The following is a 27,791-nucleotide window of genomic DNA, read 5'->3' as shown; positions in this document are numbered from 1 at the left end:
ACGGAAATGAGATTTACGATCTGTGGTCTTTTTCGATCGTCGCGAGCTCCGCGATCGAATCATCGATGAAGTTTTTTGTTTCTCTTAATGTTTGATAAAATTTAATAGAGACTCTGATAGATCGATAGAGAGAAACTTTAATTCTTGCAACGTGTAATCCGACGCTGCAGTGTCGCACTTGAAATGTTGATGCGCACGTTCGAGGCCGTTTGCAACTAGAACGGAATAATTAGAACAAAATTCCCTTTCGACGTAAATCGTCGCTCGCGTGCGAAACTATGAATTAGACGGACGATTAAGCCCGCACGTCGAGACCGGCGTGACTGCCGAGGAGAGGCAGATCTCCCTCATTATATCGAAAGCGTCGCCTCATTAACCTGCTCTTAACCTTGCGCAACATCGAGATTGAGTTTCCTCATGAGAGAGATAATCGTTATTTTACCAATAATTTTTTTGGCCACCGTTGTTTTCTCTGTGCTTGAAAAAAATTCACGACCAATTTTCTGGAAAATATTATTCCTGTAGCGGTTTCACACACACACACACACACAAGTTCGCGAGGAAAATTAACAACTCGTGCGTTTTCAGAATTGGTTTCAAGCTATAGCATCGTTTTGTTTAAAAAAAAACATAAGCGGAATATTTAACCACGAATCAATTAAGAAAGAAAGTCGTCAAGAAAATACCGAGCAATTTCTAGATTTTAACGAGAATTCGCGGTATTCGGTGGAGAAATTGAGAAACATAGCCGAGTGGCGCGATGCAACTGCTCAGTGCATTTGCTTGAATTTTATATATTATTTACGTCGCGACGGAACGCGAATTTAACACAAGAATCGATATGTAAATTTAATATTCGAGTTCGTGGATTATCGCCGAGATTTTGTTTCTTACAAAGAAAGTCCATGGCTTCCGATGACCGGTTGCGTTACGTTAAATAAAAGTCCGAAGCGCACAATTAGACTTCCTGTTCGAATGCACTTTCACGACGATCACTCACTCGGTCAGTTTCAAAGGCACTTTTTTCGCGGCTGCGTTATTCGCGCACAAATTCGCAACCGATATGAAAAGAATTTCATTTCTCGACATTTTATCTCTCCCGTTCTCGTCTTCACAAAGTTAGCCTCTTGTCTTTCACATTTTTAACATAACACAAGCAGCATGTATATTTAAAAACAACAAAAATTATATTTAATAAATACAAAAATACTTTACCAAAACGCCTAATATTCCGTGAATATTTTTTCTGTCATAATGTTGACAAACAAGTTATTTTATTTTCAGTCTTCGATTCGAAAGAAAATCGATCTCAACGAACAACGAGACTTACGATGTAAATGTGTCCGACTGACAGTCAAAAAGTTAGTACGAACGAAGCTCCCGACGGGACTTCATGGTGTTCTCTCCCGCGGCGTCGGAATAAGTCTGCGCTCGCGGTATAAACTGCACGACAGAACGAACAAAACTGGCACGAGTCGGCCACGACACAGGCGAAAGAGAGAGACGGTTCCTCTCCCGCGGAGAGGAAAGGTGGCCAATTAGCCGTTACTCGGCGCACATGCCTCGACCAACTATCCCGGCGCAGCTGCAGCAGTGCGCTGTACCGCGTCGCTGCGCCGCGACTGCACTGCCCGTGCGCTACGGCGAGCGCGCGTTCATAAGCGCACGAACTCTTCCGACAGTTTCTGCCTTGCGAGTTGCAATTCGTTCGGCTACTATTTGCCAAGTTAGCGCATAAACGGTTTCTCTCACCCTCTGTCTTTCTTTCTTTTTTTTTTTTTTTTTTTTTTCATTCTTTTCGTAGTTGTATTTATATTTTTTATTCAAAGTTTATTGTATTTAGTCTTTCTTTTTTTTTTTTTTTTTTTTTTTTTTTTCATTCTTTTCGTAGTTGTATTTATATTTTTTATTCAAAGTTTATTGTATTTAATATTTATTAGTTTTTTTATTCTTAGTTTTATCTATATTTTTTTCTTTGTAATCTTTTTGTTGACACTTGAAAAGAAACACGTTTGAATCGCACTTTTATTTGCGGAAATACGTACCGGATTTTATGAAATAAAGTTCTAAAGATGCGCATTTTGTTTTCTACTTTATGCGGTCTACTCCACAAGATGCGAAACGCAATTTGGATTGTGTTTGCAACGCAAGGAAAGTGTGACAAAGAAGAAAGGCCGCGAAATGATGGTAAAAAATAGCTTCTCGTGCACGATGCACGTTTGGTTTCTTCCGCTTTCGCGACAAAGCGTGCTACTGTACGCCTCGCGGAAAGCGGCAACGTAATAATTCGAGAACTCAAAGACGCACGGCCGAGCGTGTACCGCTATTCCGGCTGACCGGAATCACTGCTCTGGAACAACACGGTATCGTCTCTTTCGCTCGGCTCGCGACCAATGGAAGCGCATTGATCTCCGCCGTGATCGAATATAATAGCGGTGTGTCGACCGCTACACAGAGCTCCGAATTTACTACACGCGAAAGCTGTAACAATATTTAATTTACTTTTTTATTTGGAGATTAATTAAAATTTATCCTAAATTAAATTATTGTACTAATTAATTGGTTTGATTTGCAATTTTTTTAATTATAATAAGCAAATCTTTGTGGAAGAAAGTTTTTCGAATCTTGTCGCGAGATCGTATTTTACATTATTTTCGAATTCGCGCATGACTTTCACGTACGAAAAACCACAGCAGTGAAACAAGCAAGCGCCGCACTCCCACCCGTGACTCTCTCGTTATCTGAACGATTTATCGACGAACTTAATTTACAGCAACGGCACGTGCTGGCGTGCGGCTTCACGTACAGCTGACGTGCAAGACACCGAAACGTGCTGACACTTGGCGCGGCCAATTAACAACAGGACACAACAGGAAGCCTTACGAAATCGCGTAGGAAGAACCGGTCGTTTCCGGCCGGGAGGAGAAAGAAAGAGAGAGAGAGAAAGACTCCGAGTTCGCACGCTACTTTCATTTGCGTTCAAAGAACGGCCGTCTCTTTGAACGATCGTTCTTCCTCGTCGAGAGAAAGAATCTATTGTGCTATAATCTCAATATCAGACACGATCGATGCGGTCATCCTCCAGACTTCTTTTCGTTGCATCATCGCGACCTTCGATCCGACTGTTATTCTTCTTCGTCGACACGTAGTTCATTTTCCGGTAACCTTCGGAGTGCTCCATCTGCATTTTTGAATACTTTATTATAGGATAAGATTACGGACCCGACGTTCATCGCTTTGATGCATTTGTATTCTTCCGTAAAAAGAAAAGAAACCTACTTTCAGTGGCAATTTGCTCGAAGGAAAGTAGTAATCTCGAGTGGCGATCTAAAATTTAACGGGACGATTGAGGTGCATGGTGCAAGTGCGCTCGATGAACACAAAAAGTTCACGTAAAACTCGATGAATCATGTTGCAACGAAAAAAAAGTAAATTACCTTGCGAAGAGAAAGTGATAGATGTTGTATTCACATTCGTATTTACTTAATTTTCTGTTTGTAATTGTAAAATAAAATAAAGTCTGTTGTAAAGTATAAAGTCTGCGTTTAAGTTGCGCAAACTTTTTGCGTGACAAACAAAAATGAGATTCAGACTGACACGTTTTCTCTCTGAGTGCACTGCAGTTGCGTAATATGAAACGCACTGTACAATACAAGCGAGCGCGTCGTCGCGTCCTCGTCAGGACTGTTCAAGGGTTGATAAGCGTTGCATAATTTTTCGCCGGCAAGCGCACACGAAACAGTATACCGATGTTTGTTCAAGGCCGGGAGTCACACACAGATCGCTTCAATCAGACAATCTGCATCACAATGTCGCCGGTTGTCAGTCGAAACGCGGAATAAACCCGCGGTATAATAACCGCCTCATTGGCGATGCCCGCGGCGAGCAATAAACGGTGATTACGTAAATATGGCGTCGCTAAACGCTTCACGTCGAACGGAAAAATCAGTTGCAACTCTTATCAGCGTAGCCGAATCCGCGCGTAAAACAACGACGGAACGAACATCGTCACGCCACGATTTCCGCAAATCGCACAGTAAATCTTCTCTTAATTAGCTGCTAAGTAGTTTGTTTGTATCGATTTTAGCAAAGTTTTTAATTGAGCAATTTCATGTATACAATATATACATACGTGCATCGTCGAATCTCGCGTGATTAAAGTTTTGTACGGATTTTCCCGAAAATGACGTCATTTCTTTGCTTGTTTTACACGTCGAACGGTGTGTTGCACGCGCGAGGATGACACGATCAAGATCATCGCGGTCAGCTTCCGGTGACGATCAATTACGACTTCATAGTAATTCGATACACGAGGTCGCTCGTGAGACAGAAAAAAAACGCGCAGACTCTCGCGCCAGAAAAATCCGCGAGATATCAAAGATGTCTTTATGCGATCAAAACGTATGTTATCACGTAATTATCACTTCGTACGGCCTTGACAAAAGAAACAGAATAATTATCTTAATTGCTCGCTCTTTGCGATTGAGATTAATTTGTTTCGAATTGCGTTGCCTTGAGAAATTAATTGAACGCATCAGGCAACTTAATTATTAATTTTAATGCATACACACACACGAGAGTAATGCAACAGAAAATTTAAATATCATAATAGTATAATTATAGAGAGAGAGAGAGTAACCAAAAAATAATAAAAATATAAACAAACTTCTTCGTAAAAGTCAAACATCATCTAAAATCTAAAGGACACACAATTTTTTCTCGATTGTGTGCTAATTCCAAGATGTTCTGAGAGAAAACGTTTGATACAATTCCGTTAATTTAAAAAAAAAACAAAAGAAACAGTAACTCATCTTTCAAAATCCACTAACTTTTACGATATGCAATAAACCTTCATGCAAGCTTCATCTCTGAGTTCGAGAATATTTTACAACGCCTTTACTGTATTAGCGGAACTCAATTAACACGAACCCGCGAACGCGAGCGTTTTTATCAGAAAGCTGACATTTTCTGGACGACCTCGACCCTCACAGGGGCTTCCAGATCCTACATTGAATTTTCTCTTTGATCTGACTTTATAAGCGACCGTACAAATGGTTTAATGACGCAACTCGGGAACGCGCCATTAGCCCGACGTAATAGTCGATAATTAGTCAGTTTGCGCAACGGCGCACCATTGTCAACCAATATTCCGCTTTGAAGACGCATCGTTCCGCGAATTTTCAATGCGACGGCGAGAATATTTTGGAACGCTGTTTGGCATAAAATTGAGAAAACAAAAGAATTGATATTTTTCGTCCGTAACAACGACTTCCTCGAGTCGTATTCGAAGAGTAATTAACGATGGGCGTGTCATCAAAATTGTCCTCACGTGAGATTACAACATAAGAATATTTTCCATAGCGCAGGAAACAATACTAATGCATATAATTACCAAAATAGCTTTGAGGAAAAAACAATATGTACGTAATAATCATCCTTCGGAACCGTCGTCTAGAGTGTCCTATTTCTAGTGACTCACATGTTTCATTCGCATGTACGTACAACTGCGTCAGATATATACGAAGACGTGTCTCAACGACAATTAACACTTTATATCACCTTGACATGTCATACGCACACCTGATTAAAGTTTGAACAAGATAAGAAACGCTTCGAATCTTGCGTAGACCGTGCGTGTGTGTTCGCAAAAACGTGTGTTATTTTTATACTATATTTACGATTTATACGTTTCATCTGTATTTTGACAAAGCGCACACACGCTGAATTCTGAAACACGCTGTTTGAAAAAACACGCGAAATGTTATTTCGCGGAAAGTAACGAATGTAATCGAATCGTGATGAAAAATACATCAAAGCGACATATTGCGCAGACGCACACGCGTGATTTATGCGCTCATAATTACGTGTGTTTGTTCAAAAGAGAAAGATATTTGATTTTTAATTCGGTTTAATTGCTTGTAAACCAATTTATTGATGCGTAACCTTTAAATTTCATATTCCGCAATACGCCATCTAATTGCCGCAAAAAGAGAAAGGTCGTTAAAAACTTAACGTTCTATTCGTGCGAAGATATAAATTACATTAGCATGCGCGTTAAGAGAGAGATCTTATCGTATTTTAATATTTTCTCATAACTCCACGATATATTATGTCATCCTTGGAAATATCTCTGTCTAAAGAAACAAACTATTTACGTCATCTAACTCACATTTTGAAACATTTGTCGAGTAACAATTGATTTTTCAAGTAAATTTTTTTTTTTTTAACTTCGTATAATTTTTTTCTTTTAATTGATTTTTTTCGAGTGAAAACATTTGATGTCAATTATTTTTCTGACGCACACACGTTACACAATTATAGAGAGATATTTTTACGTACAAAGCAAACGGTTGTAATCAATGAAGAGTAATCCTCTCTATTAAGAAGATGATATTTACAGATTTCTTATCGAACGTCCCATCGGCGCGTGTTCCTCTCTTCGTGTCTCGTAGCAGATAGAACTTATCTACAACGGAGTTTACATTGGCGCGCGATTGCTCCTTTTCTTATTCCAGCGCAAACTTATCATTACAGCGAAAGGGTGTGGTACGGATTATGCGTCTATTTTTTCGCCGATAATACGTAGAACATACGCATAAAAGATCGCTTTGAATCTATTCCACATATAAGGCTGTATCCGTTCTATCTATTAAAAAAAAAAAAAAAAATTGTAATTTCCGAGAACGATAATGCGAACCTTAAATATTTATTTATACGCGCGACAACCCACGTGGTCGTGTGTTTTTCATCGTTTTCACGTAATTGCCGATGTAACATTCATCACGTAACGCGGCGTACAATGTTCGTTGTTTGATTAATGGCACATTACTATTAGACATCGAGTTTTTGATATTCGTCTAAAAAAGATTGCGATAGATGTAAAATTTAATTGTGCAAATTAAAGTTCGCGATAATTCTCCGAATTGTTTGTTAATTGAGTCAATAAGATAAAGTTTTTCTTCGGATACTTTTCATTTCTACTACGCACACGCATTGCGTTTAAATTTCTTGTCAACTCAGCGCTCTCCAAGTTTCTTTTATGCTTATCATTGTTGTTTTTCAAGGTTGATCCATCTTAATGTTCTATTTATAAAACAAATCCTCTCTTGTCTTTTCCATCGCGCGTCTTCACAATTGTGTTACATAAGATGTCGCTAAAAAAAAATTAACATCATCGGGCGTAGAACAAACAACGGTAACTCGCCGTTACGTACAATAAAGTCCACTTAAGTCGCTTCGAAGGTCTTGAAAAGTGGGTGAATCAAACAGTTCCGAGCACATGTTGCTCCGATTTCGATCGCCGAGCTATAAATCGAGAGTAAGTCGAAGAACATCGGAATAAGGACTGAAAATCAGACTCGACGCTCTGCCGAACCAAGAGCAATTACTTTTCGTTCCCAATTGTCTTTGATTCTTGCAGTCGACGAGCGAGACACGATCGGATTTTATGACGTAAAAAAATCTCGAGAGTCTAAGGAGCAAACATTGTTCAGAGCTAATTGTTTTGCTTTCTTTTTATCACAAAGCCATTAGCATTATTCTAATTACTAAAATCACTGTGTGTAATTATTATTAACTTTGCCGATTTTATTTATTTTATCCGTTTCTGTTTCACGTACGAGACACTGTAATTATTATTTCGTATTCGCGGAGGAAAAAGCGAACCGCAACGTATCTCTCTTCCTTATCTTGCTCGACTATCGCGCGTATAAACTTCAATGCGATGCTTGAAACTGGTTGTGCGTGCGCATTTACGGAACGCGCAATTCCGGCGATCTCTCGGCAAAAGGGGTGGCGATCTCAATTCCCAAGAGAATTCAAAGACTGTGCGCTCACTCGCGCACAAAGGAGTCTCTGAGTTCGAAATAATAACTATGCCTGTCAGTTATGTATCTCTGGTCCGGCTACGCCAGCTCGGAATCTTCTGGAACGATGCGACGCGCGAAATCGGCGGCGCAACGGCGTGTATGTGCGCGCACATGCTTCAGTTTACATCGCCGACGTATTTAGAATATCGAAAATAGCTAATTATCTTCTCTCATTTCTTTATCGAATAAAAAAAAAAAAAACAAACGCAACGAGAAATTATTGCGAGGAAAACGCGCTCTCAACGCGCTCGACAACGCGTTTGACAACAGAATGCGATAACGTCATAAAACGCCTCAAGTCGCACAAAAGAACTAAAATTAAAACAGCTGCATTTAGCAGCGACACATGGCCAATGTGAGAATGAGTTCTTTATTCTCTTGAATGCAGAATCAAATGCGACAACAGCGGCGTTTTGCTGCGACGGCAGCATGTTTACGAACACGCGAATTATAGGCGCTGCGTGCGAGACGACGCGAATTTTTGCGGAATCGTGCGTGCGTCGCGCGAACGAAAGACGACCTTGTCTTTCGACGTTCGGTTTAAAAAACTCGGGCTTCGCGAAAACACGTGAAGCATAAAGCGATTTAAGCAAGCGCTTTCAACAGCCTCATTATCGTTGCAATTGATGAACAATGATTGCTCTGCGGACTCTTTCAGTTATTTATTCCGCGAAATTGTAAAATTGATTCAAAAGAACAATTGTACGTTTCTTGGAAAACAACCTCGAGACTTCCATTCGACATGCGCTTAGAAAAAGTGTTCCGCATCGAAACTTACTTTACTCTTTTATAAAATTTAAACAAATTCTTTAAAAATTAAAAAAATATATAGTACAACGAGACAAGAAATATATTAAAAAATATATAATTACAACGACCATAATTTATGCATATTACAATGCATTTCCTCAATTGCGCCTCGACAAGATCTCCAATCGCGTGTGAAGCATCAAAGCTTCCCGAAAGAGAAAGAGAGAGAGAGAGAGAAAAACCATTACTTTCTCTTTCCGTCAAAAAAGCAGCAACGCGCGCGGCGCTCATCCCGTCGCGCGTTTAAAATCGTCGGAAAGCCACGCGGGGGCCGGAAGTAAAATAGAGAAAAACGTCGCGAAAGTCGTAGACGTCGAGACATCGGCGGGTGAAGCCGTCGGTTATTTTCTTCGTGGGCTCTTTCTTCACTCTGTCAGTTCGCCGTTCTTCCTCCCCCGCCTTCTCCTCGAGTCAGCGCGCGCGCGATTCGCCCTCTGATTTCTAACCACGAAGCCACTTACCTCACGCTATAGGATTTTCCCGGTTTGGAGGTCATTGCACCGCGACGGGTGGTTGTAGCGGGGTGGTGATGATGGTCGGCGGCGAATCGATTTTCCATGACGACGACGTCGTGGCGTCGCCTGCTCCGCCTGTGTGTGAAGGTCGGTCTTTCTTCCTCCCTCGCGCACTTCGACTCTCTCTCTCTCCTTCGCTCTACTCGTCTTCTTCGCACGTGACTGCGACGTGAACTCCGCTTTCCTCACGATACCAAAGAGAGCATCCTCTTCAAGATACACGGGTCAATCGATAGTTTACAACCCTCTACTTCGTCCGCCTTGATCCTCCGACTTTCAAACTGCAGTCTCTTCATGCGTCAACGCTCGTTCCTCTTCGCGTCGACTCGAAGATAATTTTGCGATATCTTTCTGATGGAGAGGTTTAGAAATAAACAGCATTGTCTTTCGAGTTTCAACTGATACGTCACAATAAATTTGTACAATAGTCAAAAAATGTGAGACCGTGAGGAGACATGTTCCTCTTTAATCTTCGATTCACACGTGGCACGAGTCGGATAAGTGCTCGCCGCGTGAATTCGACAGAGAGTATCTTTGTCGTGGTATCGACTTGACACGTAAACAGTTTTTGCAGCAACGTCCAATGTCACGGCGATGGTGACGCTTCAGTTCTGTTTGCTCGCGGTTTTATAGTTGGCTGATGTTCGTTCAAGCGTGTTTGTTTGCAATCCGCCTTCCTGTACTTTTTTGATAATTTTTTTTGCCTCCTTTTGCGCCGGTCTCTCTCAGATCGGTAGCTAGTGTCGCGACTCTTTACGTCGGGAAATTCTGACGAGAGAGAGTGATCGATGGAGACAATCTGTGCAAACTCTCTCCGGCCGTAATTTTTCGACTGTCGAGACTTGCAGAAACGTAAAAAAATAAAAAATAAAAATACGATTCACGTGATCGCGATGAATCGGTCCGATTTCGCGGATGATTATCTGCGAGCTTGTTAATGATTCTGTATAAATCTTTGTCTCAAACAAAATCACCTTCAGAAATTCAAAAAATCTCCGAACAGCTGTTATGCATATGAGGTCGATGATAAACGAAGTCTCAAAAAAATTATCAGAGTTTTTTGCAAGAGCCGACGATTGTCGAAGACCTCTGCGAAACTTTTGATGTCAAACAGCTGTTTTTTGCGAGAATCAGAATATAATTTCGCACCAACACACGCGTTAAGATTTTACTCGACGTATGCGCGAATTTTCAAGAGTGCTCCGAAATTCACAATGACATTTCGTTCACGTGGTCGCGGTTTCGTCGACATTTACGAGCGGAATGAACGAATCTTCTCGCGCGAGAGGGAAAGAAAAGCGGGTCATTCACGGGGGGATGATTCCTCGCGTGGCCACGCGTCGATGGCGCGTTCGTCACTGCATTTTACTGCAACCACCGTGGGTTGCGCGACGTGGCTTGCTTCTATCGACCGTATCGCACTGCGACGAGGAATCGGACTGGCCGTCGAGCCGCGTGCCGCGCAGGTTTCATAAGTGCCTAGCGGCCGCGCACGCTCGAGCTAGGAAGCGCAGGTGGCGCCGAATTAGATGCTTATAGATGTACCATAATATCTCGAGACCTTCTCTCGAAACTCAGATTTTCTGAGAAGTAAAAGCGATAGTAACAAAAATATTGATTGTACGAAAATATCGATTATACAGAATAAATCGGAATCGCTCAAACATAATCATTTGATAAAACAAATGCTGCTGAAATCTATCGATTTTTGATCGTTTTTCTCGATTGTCGTGCCGAGAGTACATGTTAAATCAACTTTACATGCGCTATTGTTAACAATTGCTATTGTTACCAATTTTTTATTTGCATTAATTTTTCGTACAATTGATCGATTGAAAATTATTTGAAATTCTCGCTATTCAAATAATAAGAAACTTACTGACGCGGCACACAATCCGACTACATTCTATATAAACAATACACATACACACACACACACACACACACAATGTATGATACATATACAAGCGTATACATGTGGTAACGAAGCGACAGTTAGTTTAGTTCTGTAGGTCGACAAGTCTTAATCATACAACACGTGCGAGAAAGATTCTCTCTCTATTTCAGTTTTCTTTTTGGTGAATTATTACAGGTACAACATTGCACATTGCATTGATGAGTGTTAATTCTACGTACTTATCACATGTATTATAGTGATTAACGTATTTATTTTTTACCTGGTTCGAAACATCAGAAGTTAGCAAAGGTGACCGTTAGAGATACACAAACACATGATGCGGGAATAACCTACACACATAGAATCGCTTTTTCTACTCTCCTTGCGGAATAATAGTCGCACAGGTACAGCAAAATGTAAATCCATGTTTTTTTATATAATTTTTAACTTTATATAAATGTTACACGTATAATTTGCGCGGTTGTAAATATTTTTTGAGACGCAAATAACGTTCTCGAATACTATATAATTACTGCCTCTCTCGTTACATAGTCTCAATTATCGTTTTAATAACAACGATTTAACGCAATAATATTAACACGTAATAATAATAACCCATTATATACATATCGTTGTGCTGTGAATTACCTACCTACCTACGTGAAACTAACATATTACACGGATTTTTATGCGCAGATCGTAACTATAGGTGCGTGTGCGCTTAACTCGGACTGACTTACAGCATGTAAAAGGACGCTCCGGACAATTGTTTTGACATACATACAATTGAAGATCGTGATTCTTCAAAATCAAAGATCATACGAAATGCAATTATCCTTCGATTCGAAGTTGAACATTTGCACTCGCTTGATATTCGAGCACTGCGAACAATAATGGAAATCACAGACGAGACCATTTTTATGCGTCAACTAATAGACTTAATGAACGGCTTTTTGAGAAAAAACATCCGTCCGCAAAAGAGACTTCTCGAATTTGACTTTGTGAGAGCTCATCCGAATGAAAAGTTCACTTCGGTGTTTCTTGTCAATTCGAGTACCGTTATCAAGAAAATTATTTTAAAGCATCGCATGATAAGTCTTCGCGTAGCAAATTATCCCAACGCGCTTTTCCGATTGTCTTACAACTACGCGCGCAATAATAATTGCATACGCAACATCGTATTCTCAAACAATATGGCAATACACAAAGATATCGTTGCTATATGCTATTTTTATTATCTGGAACAAGAGTACAATCTGTCCGTAAGTTCGAACGCAAGAACCATACAAGCTTTGAAGCAACTTTTTTTCGACAAGTATTGCAATGACCCATTGAAGTTGTTCAACGAGGATCTCACATTTCAAAAGATAGCTAAGTGCTTCCCGAGCATAATGCTGTGGATGCTCAAGTTCAATATCCCGGGTATTTCTCACATGCCTTTTGATTTGTTTCCCAATCTTCCGAGAATGCTCTTCTCGCCCATATTTCTCTTGATTCTTCCCGATGAATATGTGCAGCAGTCGTTGCCGTTGCTTGTGGCCATCCGTCTGGCGTCAAATTTGAAAAAACAGGACTTGGAAGCTTCAAGATATCTGTACGACTGTCACGCAAACCTACTCGTCATTCCCGAGTCTTTAAAATACGCGATATGCAAGCAGCTGTGCATTATCGTCGAAAACGACGGTATAACGCAACTTGTCTATTCTCCTACACGATATAAACATATAGTTCAGCATATACTTCAGTTTCACAAACAACATGATGAGTACTTGCAAGATATAAAATGCGAAATGTAAATCAAAACTGCAAATGTTTTCGTTTTTGTTACAAACTTTGTAAATCAAAATTGACATGTACACCAACACGTATAAAAAGAAACACTGCAGGCTTTTATTATTGATCAAAGTAGTAAGTTTTCTATACTAATACAATTATTAGTTATATTATAGTAATAACTATACACATATTTTATTTTGCATCATTATTATTAGTTTTATTTTTGTAATTGTAATTGCGCGTAATTATCCGCAGAAGTAAAGAAAGTTAGCAAAATGATTTCAGTAACTTTCGATTTATCGAGATGACATATGAGAGAGTCAGTACATACTCATAATATGTACATAAAAATGTTTAAAAAAAAGATAAAATATTTTAAAGAGTAAAAATTTTTTTTTCTGGTTAAAAAATTTCAAAGAAAGACATTTTTAGTACGCTGCAAAAAGAGTCAAAAAGTATCAGTAAACAAGTAGATTCGATTTGTTTCCCAAATGAGCCATTCTTGATATTTTTATTTTTTGTTTTATTTTTTCACAATATATCGTGCACAAACATTTAGCACGTTTACATCGATCAAAAAGATCTTTGCTTTATACTATATATAAGCTTAATTGTAAACTTTGATTTATTTTTATTTTTATTTTTGTTTTATATGTTTATTATGATTTATGCAAAAAAATAACACAGTTGTTGTTTTGCCCCTTTTATTGAAGGAAACGCAAGATATTTATTACGATTTTTCGACTTATTTTGTAGCTTACTAAATGTCTTTAAAATATTTTATATTTTTTTTGAACATCCTATATATTTATGTACTCATACTATAGTATAGTAAAACAAGCGTTATATAACGAAAAAAGTAACAAAGATTTCTTGCCTGCAAAAAACGTTATGAAAACTTTCCACTAGTAAATAATATAACTGCTTTAGTGTAAAACAAGAAGTTGTAACAAATTTGATATATTTTTATGTTACTTACTCGAATGAACTTACTCGAATTATAAAAACTGTTTCCGCTAGTAAATAATATAGCTTTAGCGTAAAACGAAAAGTGTTTTTTGTAACAAACTTGATATATTTTTATATTATTATTTGCTCGAAACTTTGTAGTATTTTTTTTTCAGAGTAATTAAATTAGATGTGCAAAGAACCAACTTTTGTATCTAATTGTTATAAATATCTCTCTCCTCTCTTGTTAAGATTTCGTTTATTCGTACATAACAGCCGAAACTCCAAGTCTTTCGCGAGATGTCGAGAACGGGAGCGAGAAAACTCAAGCGGAACGAAACACGTCAAACGTAAACATGAATTACAGTTCGCATAAATTTCCGTCGAGAGGGTGTACTCGCAATACGGGAGCTCAAAGTGTCCGAAGAGGGCGTGTTTCCGCACGCGATAAGACTCTGTCTCGCGGATAATCCCGACGACATCAGCGGAGCGCGCTGCCGATTTCGCTCGCCGAGTGATTCTAAATCGCGCGCGGCGTGCAGCAACGTTACGGTATGTGTGCCCGAAAACAACGCTGCCAGTGCGAGATTACGCGGAGAATGTCACGAATGAATTTCTGACCCGAGAGGGATCTCTCCGTCTAACTGGCACTTTGCAAACGACGTAGAGAGCGTCGAGCTACTTCAGCCGGGGAATCGAAACTTGCGACATATGCGAGTTGTCAGCTGAAGCCCAAGTCGTCGTGTACAAATTGCTTCGAAAGACGACCGCGTGGCGATTCGTCAGTTCCGTTCAGTTTGAGAATGTGCATCGTGTGTAAAATTATAAAACTAAAAAAATCGGGAGCAAAACGGTATTGTAAAACATAATTATATGATATAGTATAATTATTGTTTATATCAATTGTTGTTTTTTTGTTTATTACGTTATCGAGAAAACATCGTAAAAATCACGCGCTGTTACTGCAACTGCGAAAGAAAAAGTCGAATAAATCCGTTTGTGCCAAGATGTGTGCACGATCGATTTCTGGAGGGTTAGATTTCACGGTGAGTAGATTTGAAATTGATGACACGTAAGTTTTAAGCCATGTTGAAAGCTTACAAGATTTGGGCGTCATTTCTCGTGATATGCGGCAACGATAAGTTGCCTTTATTAGCCGCGAAGCGTGCAGGATGTCTACCGTACGATCATTATAAATTACGCGTAATGATGCTAGACTGAAAACGGCGCGTACGAGCTGAAACTATGCGGAATGTTGCCGCAGATCGCCAAGGCGGATGCTCTCTTGAATTATGATCGCAATCTCCTTCTTGGCGGTTTGTTGCGCTCGTAAAGGTCGACTGAATTCGAATAAGCATTTGCGTTTCTCAACTTGAAATTCACATTTCTATTTCACGCGTACTACGTGTAAAAACAAAAACCTAACATTGGACCGAACTTTTAGTAAATCGTAGACACGAATGAGCACACGTGTCTTTTAGATCTCTAGTGGATTCTAAAATTATTTTTAGAAGAAAAAGTGCCTTAGTTTCCTGTATTTTTTTTCTTTTTTTTTAGAAAGAAGCGATGTACTACCAAACAAAAATATTGACTTTGTAGTTTTCTTTTTTTATAGATTTGTCTACAATATCTTCGTATCGCACGTTCACGAATAGATCGACGGCTTAATTCCGGCAATTGATATATACACAGGCTGGGACAACGTCTCGGTCAGCGACAATGCTAATTCATATTAGGCGACAGCGCGACGTAATTTAGGCGCCACATAAATTCGCGAATGTTGCCGGTCGGTGGTCAAAGATGAAGTCTCTGTGCCTGACGATGAGTTTCGCGCGCATTCCGGCGAGCGAGATTCCGAAGCGGCGCGTGTGGCGTGCGTGCGTGCGTGCGTGCGTGCGCGTGCACTCGGGGGAACCACAAAGAAAGTCGCGTGGAATGCCAAGAGAGTCGCAGACGCGTAAATCGCTCGGCGCTCTCTCGTGCGCATAGGTGCGCACATCCCGCGCGTAAATATAGAACGCGTCCCGAAATATGTCTTTCAGTCCGCACTTAAAATCGTCGCTTCCGCTGCTGGTGTTCCGTCGACTACCTTAAGGGCCGAATTGCCGGTAGCCGCAATTTTATCTTCACAGATCGATGAAAATCATAAGTATTGCATATTCAAGCTCTTGGGAAAAATGCGATGAAAAAAAAAAAACGTTTTCAAGATTTATTATTAATTATTATCTATTATCAATCTATTTCTTTCAAAAATTAATTCCGTCTTGATATGAAAAAAAAGATACTTTTATCAGGTCAAAATTGTTTTCAAATCAAGTCCGTTTTTTTTAGAAATCTCGAACGGATCTCTCCGATTCTCGTCGTGAAATTGCCGGATAGCCACATTCGTCGGGATTTCTCAAGGAAGCGACGGAAGAAGAAAGATTGTCGATCTACGCGGTCATTCAGGCGTGAAACCAGCGGAGTTCGTTGGATGGTAGGTAGATCGGATTCTCGATCAAGCGAAGCCGCGTGAAAAGGCCGCAGGGTTAACGGTGCAAGAGACATTGATCTCGGATTTATTCAGTCCGCGTCACGATAAACCTGTCTGTACCAATATTCAGAACCGTCCACTATCACTGAGGTCTACAATGTAGCAACGAGAAGAGAAACAAGTCCACAATTTCTGTTTCTATTAATTTTTAATATATTAACAACGATATTACTAATAATCTTCCAATTAAGAAGCATCAGCTCGCATTTCGTTTATCAAATATCTAACTTGTCCCGAAAAAGGAAGAGGAACGTAAAACACAAGTTGTAATGCAAATGCGACCTATCGTGACTGCTTAACCTTTCGTCTCTCAACTATTTGATTATATTTGCGATGCGCGCACAGAGAAAACAACGAAAGGTTTCCCTCCTGAAAAGGTGAACAGGTTTATATTGTTCCTCGAAAGAACGATCGAGAGAGAACACACAAACACCGCGAAAGCCTCTTATTTCTTCATCAATCCAGTTGCAGGTGTGGTCAAATAAGATAAATCGGCTTTTTAACTTGGAAATAAGGTTGAGCGCAGCGATCGCCTTTCGCCTTTATATCGAGAGAGGCGCAGTCAGTCCGTCAATATACAAAAGACTATTCTTTCCGATCTGAAATGCCAGTAACGAGCGATGTCTGATCAAAGATCACTTTCGAGTGTCGAAAGAAACTAAGCCGCATTGTGTTGATCTTCTCACAATGGATATTTTTATTACTGTAAAGATAAAGTAAACACACTTTTTTTGTTTGCACAAAGAAACCGCATAGAATATTTTTGTTCGCCGTTGTAGAATATTTTTACTATGTGGATAATAGAATTTCGTTACGGATGTACGCGTGTTCGTTTTAATATAGGCTCTTGTAAGTTTTACAGTTATTCACGTAAGTGGATAATTGAATAATTGACGAGGGATGCGCGGTGTATTCGCGCGCCACATCTCGCGAGACAAAAATCTGTTAACAGTTTTCGATCACGGGGGTCGGTTATTCAATCACCGTAAGTGTGGAAAAAATCTCGAAGTCACATATCGCGAAGAGACCACTCGTTAACATTAATTACTTAACTTCGACATCAGCTAGCGAGAATGAAGATTGATGTTTAGTCAGAAACTAGTCTCTCTTCCGCTTCGTGCGCGCGCGCCATTAAATCATCTGTGTTATGAATTAACGAGAACGAATTCGGAGTTTTCAGATCCCGTCATGCACGATTAGGATCCCAGCAACAATCGGAAGATCGTACGAAGCTCGTGTATCGAAGGTTAATTGAACGCGACCCTGCGCTTCGTTGGCAAATCGGTAATTGTAATCCACGGGATTAACCGCAGGCTGCGCTGTGTTCGACACGTGGCTATCCCGTTTCCCGAGAGCGCGTCGAGTCTTTGTAAAAATGGATGAATCAGTTTCCCCATTAAAGATACATGGGATCTTTCCCCCAGCCTTCCCCAATATTTTCCGCCATCTGCTACGTTTGGATTTTAATCTTCTTACGGTGTATCGATCGATTGCCGATCTTATTAGGAGTCTAGGCTGCGCGTTAGAAAATATCACATCTTGTTAACGCAAAGCAACTTGAACACAAATGTTTGCGCGTATGTAGGTGTTTTAAATAACAAAAACAATTGACCTTCAACCGTGTCACACTTACGTATGTATAGTTAATTGTATTGCCTTGTCGATCATGGTTCTCGATCGATTCTCGTATATTGTTACAATATACGGGTTTCATTTTCCCTTCGTTTGTTGCGACACGTATCGCCGCGCGTAGATTGGAATACATAGTTATTGTCCTGTGACGTTGAGAACACCTTCGGTAACAGACGGTCATCGAGATAAAACGGCTCGCGTTACTGCGGAACGGATTCTAATCCCGTCCCGGTAAGAATCATTGCGACATCGAGCAGAACTGCGATGCCGATGGCGCAACTTTCTCTAGTCCGGGGAACTAGGGAGCGAACCTAAAAACAAAGGTCTTACAAATCTAGGTTTAGACTGAAAAATAATTTAATTTTTATTTCGATCATTTAAATCATTTAAAATATATTTACGTGAGTGTGTGTATCTTGTAATCATCAATCTTTGTTTTGCGCGTCGCGTCTTTTATAGTTTCACAATATAACGCGCAGATACTGTGTTTTGTGAAGCAAACGCGGGAGATTTTTTTATTCCTTTGATCGATTGTAATCGCAAGTGCAACGTACGATAACGAGAGCGACCATTAAGCGGTAAAAGCGATTTTTACAGACGAATGAACGGGTCAAACGAATTGAAAGCGTACTAAAGGGATAAATTAAAGGAGGATCTTTCGAGAGCTCGACATTAGCGTCGCTTTGTTGTCTGTTTAATTGAATTCGATCCGGCGAAGAGAGAGGAATGCGCGCCAAAGTGGCGGATGTGTGACTGATGACACTTTTTGAAAATTAACTCGAACTCATTAATTTCTATTTTTTTTTTTTTTTTTTTTTTTTTCAGAAAATTATCAATACAACGCAACGTGAGACTTGACTGAAGTTGTTACGTGACACACGCTTGAAAGCACGTCAAAGAAGATAAATTACTTGGGAAGGTTTATAAGATGTAACTCTCAAGGTGATTTAAAACGATACTCTCATGGGCGGGATCATGAGAGAAAATAGACGATCTGTGCGAGAAAAGCTGACAGATGCGAGCTGCTACGTGACGAGATTACGAGATCGAGGCAAATTGAAGGGGAATCTGACTTCATGTTTTACCACGGTTAAATTTGTACGAATAAAGAGACGCAATTTCTGCAACTTTTGCAACAATCTGCGAACTCATACAAGCAAAAACTCTTGATTAACTTGAACTTACATGCACAATATTATATTTTATATATAAATTATTTTTACATACAAAGTCATTCGTACTTCATATTTCATATTTACTTTCTTATTACTTTCTAATTACTTTCTAATGACTTTTTGCCAATTCTTCGGTTCTAATTAATTCTCTTGTGAATCGTATATACGTTATATAAGTCGCAGATTACGTTATTATACATATAAATTACAGGTTTATACGTTTTTTAAATGCCAATAATACGAGTCTCCTTGACATTTGTACGATTAATCGACTTACTTACTTTTAATGTCGATATACTCTCTAAATCCGATCAGTAAACCCGATGGGTACGTTTCAGCGCATCTGACGGGCAATATCAGAAGAGAAGATTTACATCGGCATATTAATTAAGATATTCGCGAAGGAGAATACATATATATATATATATATATATACTCCGCGCTCATCGGGCTCTCGCTTCTGACGAGATCTCGCGAACTTAATAAGCAGACAGGCGGAAAAAAGGAGCGTTATTAAACTAAGCGCCAGTTTAAGTCAGGCGTGCGCAACGATCAATCGCGGCCAATGACTTATTTACCGTCAGCTCACGGCTCTTTCATAAATCTGTGCCCCATGTCGATACTCAATTACTGATCGGTGAGAAGAGATCTGTCTGTTTTACTCGTTTATCTACATAAAGCGGGGAAGAAAAGAAAGACCACGAAGAGGAAGAATGCGAGCTTTTATATTTCGCCCGAGAGAGAGAAATCCTTTCCGCCGAGATGGAGAAAGTTTCCGCAGCTCGTCCAAAGAAATTAACAACGCGTGCGCGCACGCAAAAGGACAACGATTAATGGCGTTTTCCTCAATGACGCGCCGGCGCGTTTCTATCTGGAACGTCTCGTGACGTTTTTTGTCGTTACGCGCGCGCGAGCAAACTATGTATTTATACTACACTTCCGATCTGTATCTTTCTGCGCAAACGTTGTGTAATTAACAGGTAATCGGAAACGAACGGAAAAGTAAGTGCGCGTAATATTTCTGAAGCGACGCGTAAAATATTCGATTTACTCGTAATTTTATTTGCGTCTTCTTCTTTTCTCGAAGCGAGCAGCGAACGTCAGGCGGCGAATCTCTCGAAGCCGTCGAAAACGTAAATTATCGCGACATAATCCGATCTTCGATCTGATGATGCGCTCCCGCGCAATTCATTCCGGGAATTCATTCTCTAATTACACACAGTCGATGCGGACGGGAGATATTTATCGGGAATACTTCGAGTCGTTTCGCGTTCTCCCGCGCGTTCGATTTCGATCGCGGATACAGGCAAACGACTGGAAGCGAATAGTTTAACTCTCGTGACGATCTCTAGCGATCTCACGCAACCTTCTGCTCATCCCGACGCGGTATAATATACCTATCTACATCGGACGCCTCGCGCAACGGTCCGTTGCGATATGCAAAACCGAGCTGCCGCAACGTGCGATGTCGGCCGCGATTGCAACATCAAGTTTGCGGATCGTTACGCGGAAAATTGTAGGATGCGAATCTCACGATTTCATGCGGCAACAACGCTCGATTCGCGTTCTTACAGACAGCTGACAATAGAATAGGAGAGAAGAAGATAAAACTGAGAAATAAAGTACTATAGAAGAAAAAAAAGTGAAAATTAATTGTGTGTGTAAATATGTTTTTTTTTTTTTTTTAAGTATTAACTCACGTGGAGAAATGCAGTTTAACGGGATTTTAACGCCCATCTAGGAATTCCACGTTTCCGCTTTACATATTAAATACTCTTATGCATCGCCTGGGAAAGGTACGGGATATTCTTCGTTACGTTGAATTATATTAATCCCGAGCGATTCCGTACTTGAGTAAAATGTGTAATTGGTTAACCTCCGTGAGCGCGCGATGTCGTTAAAATACTTACTTGGGCCGAGATTGCTTTGTGAATTTTCTCTCGCGTGTTTAAAATTTCACGGTCGCCTCACCTCGACCTGTCGTACAGAAAGAGAGCGAGATCGCGAGGAAGATTACGCCAGACCGGCTCAATTTGCATTGGGCACGATTTCGATCAGGATATAGAAAACTGTATTATCTGTTTTATCTAAAGTATGTCACAGAGATAAATATGAATATTTCTAAATAATATTTATAGCACATAGCGATTTCACTGGCTTTCGAAATTGTAACGTTTGTAATTATAATTTATAATTTTGTAGTTTATTAGCTTTGATACAAAATCAAAAACGCGTCTCTTACGCGCGTGTATAATTTTTGGTCTCTTTTGGAAGACCACAAGAGAAAAGATCTCTCTCTTTTTCTAATTTTGCAAGACCGGTAACATTAAATCGATCGCGATTCGAAGAGTTCGCTTTCACGTAGCCTTGGAAATTGACCTTTGAGAGAGAAGCATCAAATCTATTGCAGATAGATCCTCCGCACACACACAGAGAAGACTTGATTTCGCGTTTCCCGTCTCGCGATTTACGACCGGCATTGTTGCACGATACGAGAAGTTTCACGTAGGCAGATAAATCGTCGGCTGCGTCCCATTGATATTCCACGAGCGGTAAAGACAATGACCTGCTTAACCGGCGATAGTAGAATTGATGTCAATACCACGATGAACGGGTTTACCATAGACGAAGACCGGAAGATGAGACTGGACTCTTGACTATCGAATCGCAATTCTTCGAGTGTGTATAAATAGTAATCAAGAATTGCAAGAAAAATTCGAGTACGTGAGGTTATTGTACAGAAATTATAATATATACAAAATGTGTCACACAAGAACGAGTTCTCGCAAACAAGTCGAATAAAGTTGGTTTGTCTATGAGATTTTACTTTTGCGAGAAAGCAGAAACTCAGCCGGTTTCAGAAAAGTCGCCAACGAGAAAATCTACTGGCACTCTTGCTTTCCTTCGCGGAATCTCGCGGGCTAGTAACCGGTTCTGAGATCGTGAATTGTTTAGGCTCGGTATTAGACAAAGATTCGAAGTTGTCTGGACGTAAAGTGTTAGACAGAGATGTTCATAGAAGTTAATTGCGAGTCTTGTTTTCGTGAATTGTGATAGTTGCGAAAACGATAAATGTGTGTAGCCGATTCTTTCCAGTTATGTGATTCACGTTCCCACGCTAAAGCAAATCCTAAAGAGCGATAATGTTTCGTAACCTCTCACTTTTTGTGTGTGTGTGTGTGTGTGTGTTCGACACTTGTTACTTTGTTCAGCGATAGTGCGTTCGCAATTGTTTTTACTTACGCGTAACAACATGCGATGATTTTTTACTAAGCGTTTCTTATCTCGTGCGCGTAACGTTGCACGGATACAATTGCGAAACAGGAAAATCGCGTTTTTAAATATAACGTGACAAATTGAGTAACGTAAGCGCTCAAGATATCGTTGTTATTATCGTTGTTGACGTATTATCTTGAAGAAAAAAAACCTATAAAGCGGTTTTAAATACATGCGACTTTTGTAAAAAACTTAAATGTCAGTATGGAAGAAACTCAATGAACAACGATGAGATTTATTTTGAGTTATAATTTTGAAGACAAGAGTCTGTAAAATGTGATGCGAGACTTAGCATTACGTATGAAAAAAAAAAAAAAAAACAAACAAAATTTAGTTTAAATCAAAGATTTATCGAAGTGTTTTGTATAAAATTTTAACTACTGTTGCAAATTGAACGTTCTTGAAATTACTTATTCTCTAACGCACACAAAATCTATATCAAGTATATTCAACCTACTCAACGAACTCGTCTGCCGATAATAACGGAGCGCATTGAAATTAATTAATTATCTAAATCAAGTATAGTTTCACCTTTTCTGAATCATTAATTCTAATCTTGACGATATCTCTTACAAAGCGTATCTTCGCTTTCTAGTATAAGATCGCAAGTCATGTGTCTACCTAGAAAGTGTTCTTTTTGAGAATTAAAGATCACTTAAAAAAATTCTCATTGTTTCCTCAATTTTGTCAAGTTTTAAAATTGAGGAAGAAACTGCGCAATATCGCATTCCGAAAAGTGTCGGGATCTCCGGAGAATCTCTTCGTCGTGAGAAATGAGACAATTACGGAGAATGTCCCATGAGCCTCTCTTCCGGAATAGGAGTGAGTTCAAGTAACTGTACGAAGGTAAACGGTAGATACACGGAGATGTTCGCCAGGAATTTAGGGAGAAGGCGATAATGAACCGTCGGAATTGTCGAGCGGATCGCGTGAACACGCGGTGGCCTAGTTGTTACCGTGACACTGATGACACTTCAACCGGGTCAGCTGGTATGTATATGGACCGTTGCACTTCATTCGCTAGTATGCGTATATACCACCACTTGATACATAACTGAGATATGTATCGCGTGCTGTACGTATGCAGATCGATAAACGCGATAGTGAAGAGATAAGACCGAAACGGTCTTAGCTTTTACTTGATCGTAAACACTTTTTCGATATGTGTTTTATATTAAAAACTCACAGATTCTCTTGAGTAATATTGTCTTATTTACTTTAGTAATAAATTATTTTATATATATAAAATTTTTTAATAGTATTTAATTATTTTATTATGTTAGTATTAAATTATTTTTTTTTTATTAATTGCTCTTCTAAATACATTTTGTCATTATACAGATATTTTTGATTTCTTATCAAATTTAAAATATTTAAACAAATTATATCGTGTCTTTTTATTTCACGCTTCAATAATTTCAAATTGTCCATATTTTGCTTCACTTTTTTTTCAAGATTTGTTTTGCGCGTAGCAAACGCTCGAATTATACGCGAGGTATGCATCGTGCCACATTGTCAGAGACTATTAAAACAGTTTATTTATACTGCGCAACTCACCTTTGCTTTATCGCACAATGCTGACTATCGCACTTTATCTGCACGCTATTAAAGTTGCCAATGTCTTCGCGAAATGTGCAGCCGCGCTAAAAAATGTCGGACGATTCCGACGATCACGAGAGAACTGACGACATATCGTGAGTGAGCCGCCCGCGAGCCTAAAAAAGTTCGGAAGCATCGCTTCCGGTAGCGCGCGTTCTCGTTATCAGTGAAAGTTGCTCGTAACAAACGTGCATGTAAATGCCGGCACGAGTCCTTTCGATATAGGAGAAGCCATCCAACGGCTTTCCATTTCTGCCGCGTTCGTAATTTTGCTTTCGGACATATATACGCTTATCTTTTTGAACGATAAAGCAATATTTATACGGTGATAAAAATTAATTTGCTGTTCCGTGAATATATTTCGTACAAATTGAACGGCGCGATTTTTCTTCTTCTGAGTTTTTTAAACTAATAAGTACGACACAATTCTTTTGGTTAACAAGTAGTTAAGTAATATATGTTTAATTTTGATTCTTATCATGTTATCAGTACGAAATTTGTTAAAAACTACTATGAGAGACTACAAAAAACTTTAAAATTCTGATAATGGAGGCTCAAGATATTTTTTGACGATGATCACCTTGAATTCGTGTAAAATCGTACTTTCTCTCTCTCTCTCTCTTTCTGTCTTTAATATACAAATCAGCAAAACGGTCACTATCTTATCATAACATTATACATGGTTTAGTATTTCGCGAGCGAGAGTCAAATGCTAATAAAAATTGAATGCTAATAAAAATTGAAAATTGTTATCGTTGAACTAATAGATTATTACTCACTCAATTGACAACGCGCTTGGTTCCTCGGAAATGTCAGGCAAGTTATCATCTGAATGGTTGACAAACGACACCAACGTCTCTGTGTCATTTCTGAAATTAAAAGAAGAGATTGTCGTTAACGTTTGAGAATTTGATATTTAATTTAGCAATTGATATGATTTTTAACTCGTTTCCTTTGTTTAATTTTTGAAACGTGTTTACTTCAGGGTTTCTGACACTAACTGGCTTAACGAACCACGCCAACGCTTCATAACATAACAGTTATCTCTCTCCCAGCCTGAACAATTCACGAAATGCCATAACCGTTTACTAACTTTAGCTCTTACATAACGCGCGTTCAGTGCTCGAATGAGTTTAATTGGTGCTCGTTGTTACTTTTTACGTGAAAGTGCTATCAGAACAAACATCCTTATTTGCGCAATAATCGTAAAAATAATCAAACTGATTCTTATTGCTAAATAAGAATATTACGTGCGTGATGTGTTAATTTTTAATAAACATATTTTTTTTTTTTTTTTTATATATTTTTTATGAAGATAACAGATATTTTGCGATAACTATGTATATTATGAAAGATAGTATGCTGTGTATTTATTTAAATGTTATTACTTAAACGTTAGGAACACGAAGTTGATGCGAATGTATGGTGAATAATACCGTGGTAACACAATGACCTACTTACAGTTTGTAATTTAAAATTAATATGTAAGCGAACAAAAAAATCATAACTTTTTTGCAAATTATTCGAACAATGATGCCATTAATCAGTGGCCGTCACTCCTCCGTGATAAAACATAACCCTGAGTTTTCTAGGACAGATATGGGCCACTCCCCTCTCTTCTGCAATTAAGTAAAGTACTCTAATTCGTCGTGGTTCTCGTGAGTTCGTCATAACAACAGACTAAAACTGTGATACTTGCGCAATGTATTTTCTTTTGATTATTTTTAAACAACGAGAGTGCATATTGATCGCGAAATAAAATACTACACATTACGAATTAGCTACAAGATGTTGTCGCGAGCCTTTAAAATTTATACAAGTTCTTGTATGATAATTTTACTCCTCGACTAAGAGTTCCACAATTTCAAAGTGTTTTACCATTTAGAAAAAGAAAAGCAAACAATTTAAATTACAAAAATTGCTCGCAATCGAACGTCTCTTAATCAAAGCGTGTAATCTGTACTTACTCTTCGTTATCTTCAGAAGACAGTATCGTCGACGACATTTATCACCACAAGCGGCCGACACTGCGTAAAACGCAGGTTGGATTCACGCACTGAATCAGCAGACTGTCACTGTGGTTCTACTACATTAACGTTTATATAACGCAAGCCGATAAGACGTTTCAGTTCGACAGTAGCCTTTTGTATTTTGCGTGTAATTTCTCGCAACTACTACAACTCTCATACAGCTTGTTTTGAACATCAGCGTAACTGCGCGACATTTCAGATAGAAATCAGACGAGTCTATATTATTTTTATCAATTCATTTGTCACTTTAATGAACAGCAGATAAAAATAACTGAATAAGTAATCGAAGTAAAAAATGAAACGTCATTGCCAGTATTATTAGTTAATTTTTCTCAAGAAGTACGTTAATATAATATTACAGACAATTTAGATAACTGAAATAACTTTTAGACTCTGTTGATGATAATTTAAACTCTACTTCGCACTCATCTTTAGTCGCAAACTTCTGGAGCGTCGTGTATGTGAGAGTATAGAGATATCTGTTTGATGTGCGCGCACTAGCTTAGTGTTGGTGTCGAACGATCGAAGCGAGTGAATTAAGAGTGAGGATGTAGAATTATGTATGCGTAGCGAACTAGGTAGACTTTAAATATGTTACGAAGGAAGTGAAATGTAGAACGCGGCGTTTAAATAGCCAGCACTACCTCCATGTACGTACTAGCAGTTTGGAAAGCGTTAATCGAAAAACAAATCAAATGCTTCCTTTTACATCTTATAAATGTAAATTAAATCAATCAACTTGGTAAATATCTTTTTGTCGATTCTGTGTAATAAAACACGTTTTCCTCTTATCACCGATAGATATATCTTTTGATTTCAAGAAGTAATAACAATATAAAACAATACTTGTTTAACTTTTTCATCAAATTTAATTCTTACGAGAAAGTGTAAAAATACATATTTGCTTTTAATACGTACCAATTTAAACATGTAAATATGTAACAATTAAATATTTCAAATATAATTGTAAATTATTAAAACTTATAAAATACAAAAACCTATTTGTTTTAATTGAAATTATTTATATACTTCTTTGATATAAAGAAAATAATATGTATATATGTGTATATATAATTTATATGTACATGTAATATTTGTAATTAAAAAGTAAAATAAAATTTATAAAGTAAATTACGACTACTAGCGAGTGCGCGATATTAATTGCGTATCACAAACACTCGACATTTTATGACGACTGATATTCGCGCACAAGACGATAATAATCGCGAAAAATACAAGAGCAAGTCGAATGTAGTTCCGCTTCGCGTCGCGCGTTCGCCATAACTGCTCGCTATTCGATATATCGAAATGCGCGATACTTCGATAATCGAAGTATCGAATCGACGCGCGTGCGTCGAAGTGCACATAGCACAGAACAAAACCGAATCAATAATACCAGAAAAAAAACGGAGAAAACTAAGAGCAGCCATCTTCTTATATTAAAAAAGGCATTTAAATTGTTGAGTTTACACTTGAGTTAATAAATTAGTTATTATATGATGACGTATAATTAAAAAATGACATCTTTTATTTGCAGCGACTATATACATACTACAGTAATGTCACTGACCTCCGCCGCGCGGCCTTGGCGGGGCACTGACCTCGGCCGCGCGGCCTTGGTGGGGGGAGGGTCACTGACCTCGGCCGCGCGGCCTTGGCGGGGCATTGACCTCGGTCGCGCGGCCTTGGTGGGGGAGGGTCACTGACCGTGGGCGCGCGGCCTTGGTGGGGG

General features: G+C 39.0%; 2 protein-coding genes across 6 annotated transcripts in view; one reads left to right on the top strand and one right to left on the bottom strand.

Annotated features, from left to right (window-relative positions):
- Positions 1-26,256, bottom strand: part of LOC109852233 (repressed by EFG1 protein 1-like) — a 35,759-nt gene extending 9,503 nt beyond the window's left edge. The window contains exons 1-2 of one of the 4 annotated variants that reach the window (XM_020423199.1): positions 25,997-26,256; positions 24,809-24,898 (exon numbers count right to left, since the gene is read on the bottom strand). In XM_020423199.1, the coding sequence (XP_020278788.1) occupies positions 24,809-24,898; positions 25,997-26,034 (128 nt within the window). In that variant the 5' untranslated portion in view covers positions 26,035-26,256. Of the gene's footprint in view, positions 1-1,330; positions 1,552-9,139; positions 10,611-24,808; positions 24,899-25,030; positions 25,100-25,996 lie in introns of those variants that run through there. The other 3 variants (XM_020423200.1, XM_020423201.1, XM_020423202.1) reach the window with 3 other exon arrangements.
- On the top strand, positions 11,207-13,916 carry LOC109852234. Of its 2 annotated transcripts, none has more exons than XM_020423203.1 (3): positions 11,207-11,285; positions 11,388-11,494; positions 11,787-13,916. In XM_020423203.1, the coding sequence occupies exon 3, from the start codon at positions 11,984-11,986 to the stop codon at positions 12,884-12,886; it is 903 nt and encodes a 300-aa protein (XP_020278792.1). In that variant the 5' UTR covers positions 11,207-11,285; positions 11,388-11,494; positions 11,787-11,983; the 3' UTR covers positions 12,887-13,916. The 2 variants fall into 2 exon arrangements, with proteins under 2 accessions (XP_020278792.1, XP_020278793.1); XM_020423204.1 differs by having other exon boundaries at positions 11,388-11,506.
- Positions 26,257-27,791: the final 1,535 nt, after the last annotated feature.

The sequence above is a fragment of the Pseudomyrmex gracilis genome, unplaced genomic scaffold (genome assembly GCF_002006095.1).
Source record: "Pseudomyrmex gracilis isolate BER0280 unplaced genomic scaffold, ASM200609v1 scaffold_26, whole genome shotgun sequence".
Lineage (NCBI taxonomy): Eukaryota > Metazoa > Arthropoda > Insecta > Hymenoptera > Formicidae > Pseudomyrmex > Pseudomyrmex gracilis.
The sequence above is the reverse complement of the archived record's forward strand: the minus strand, read 5'-3'. Positions and strand labels throughout refer to the sequence as shown.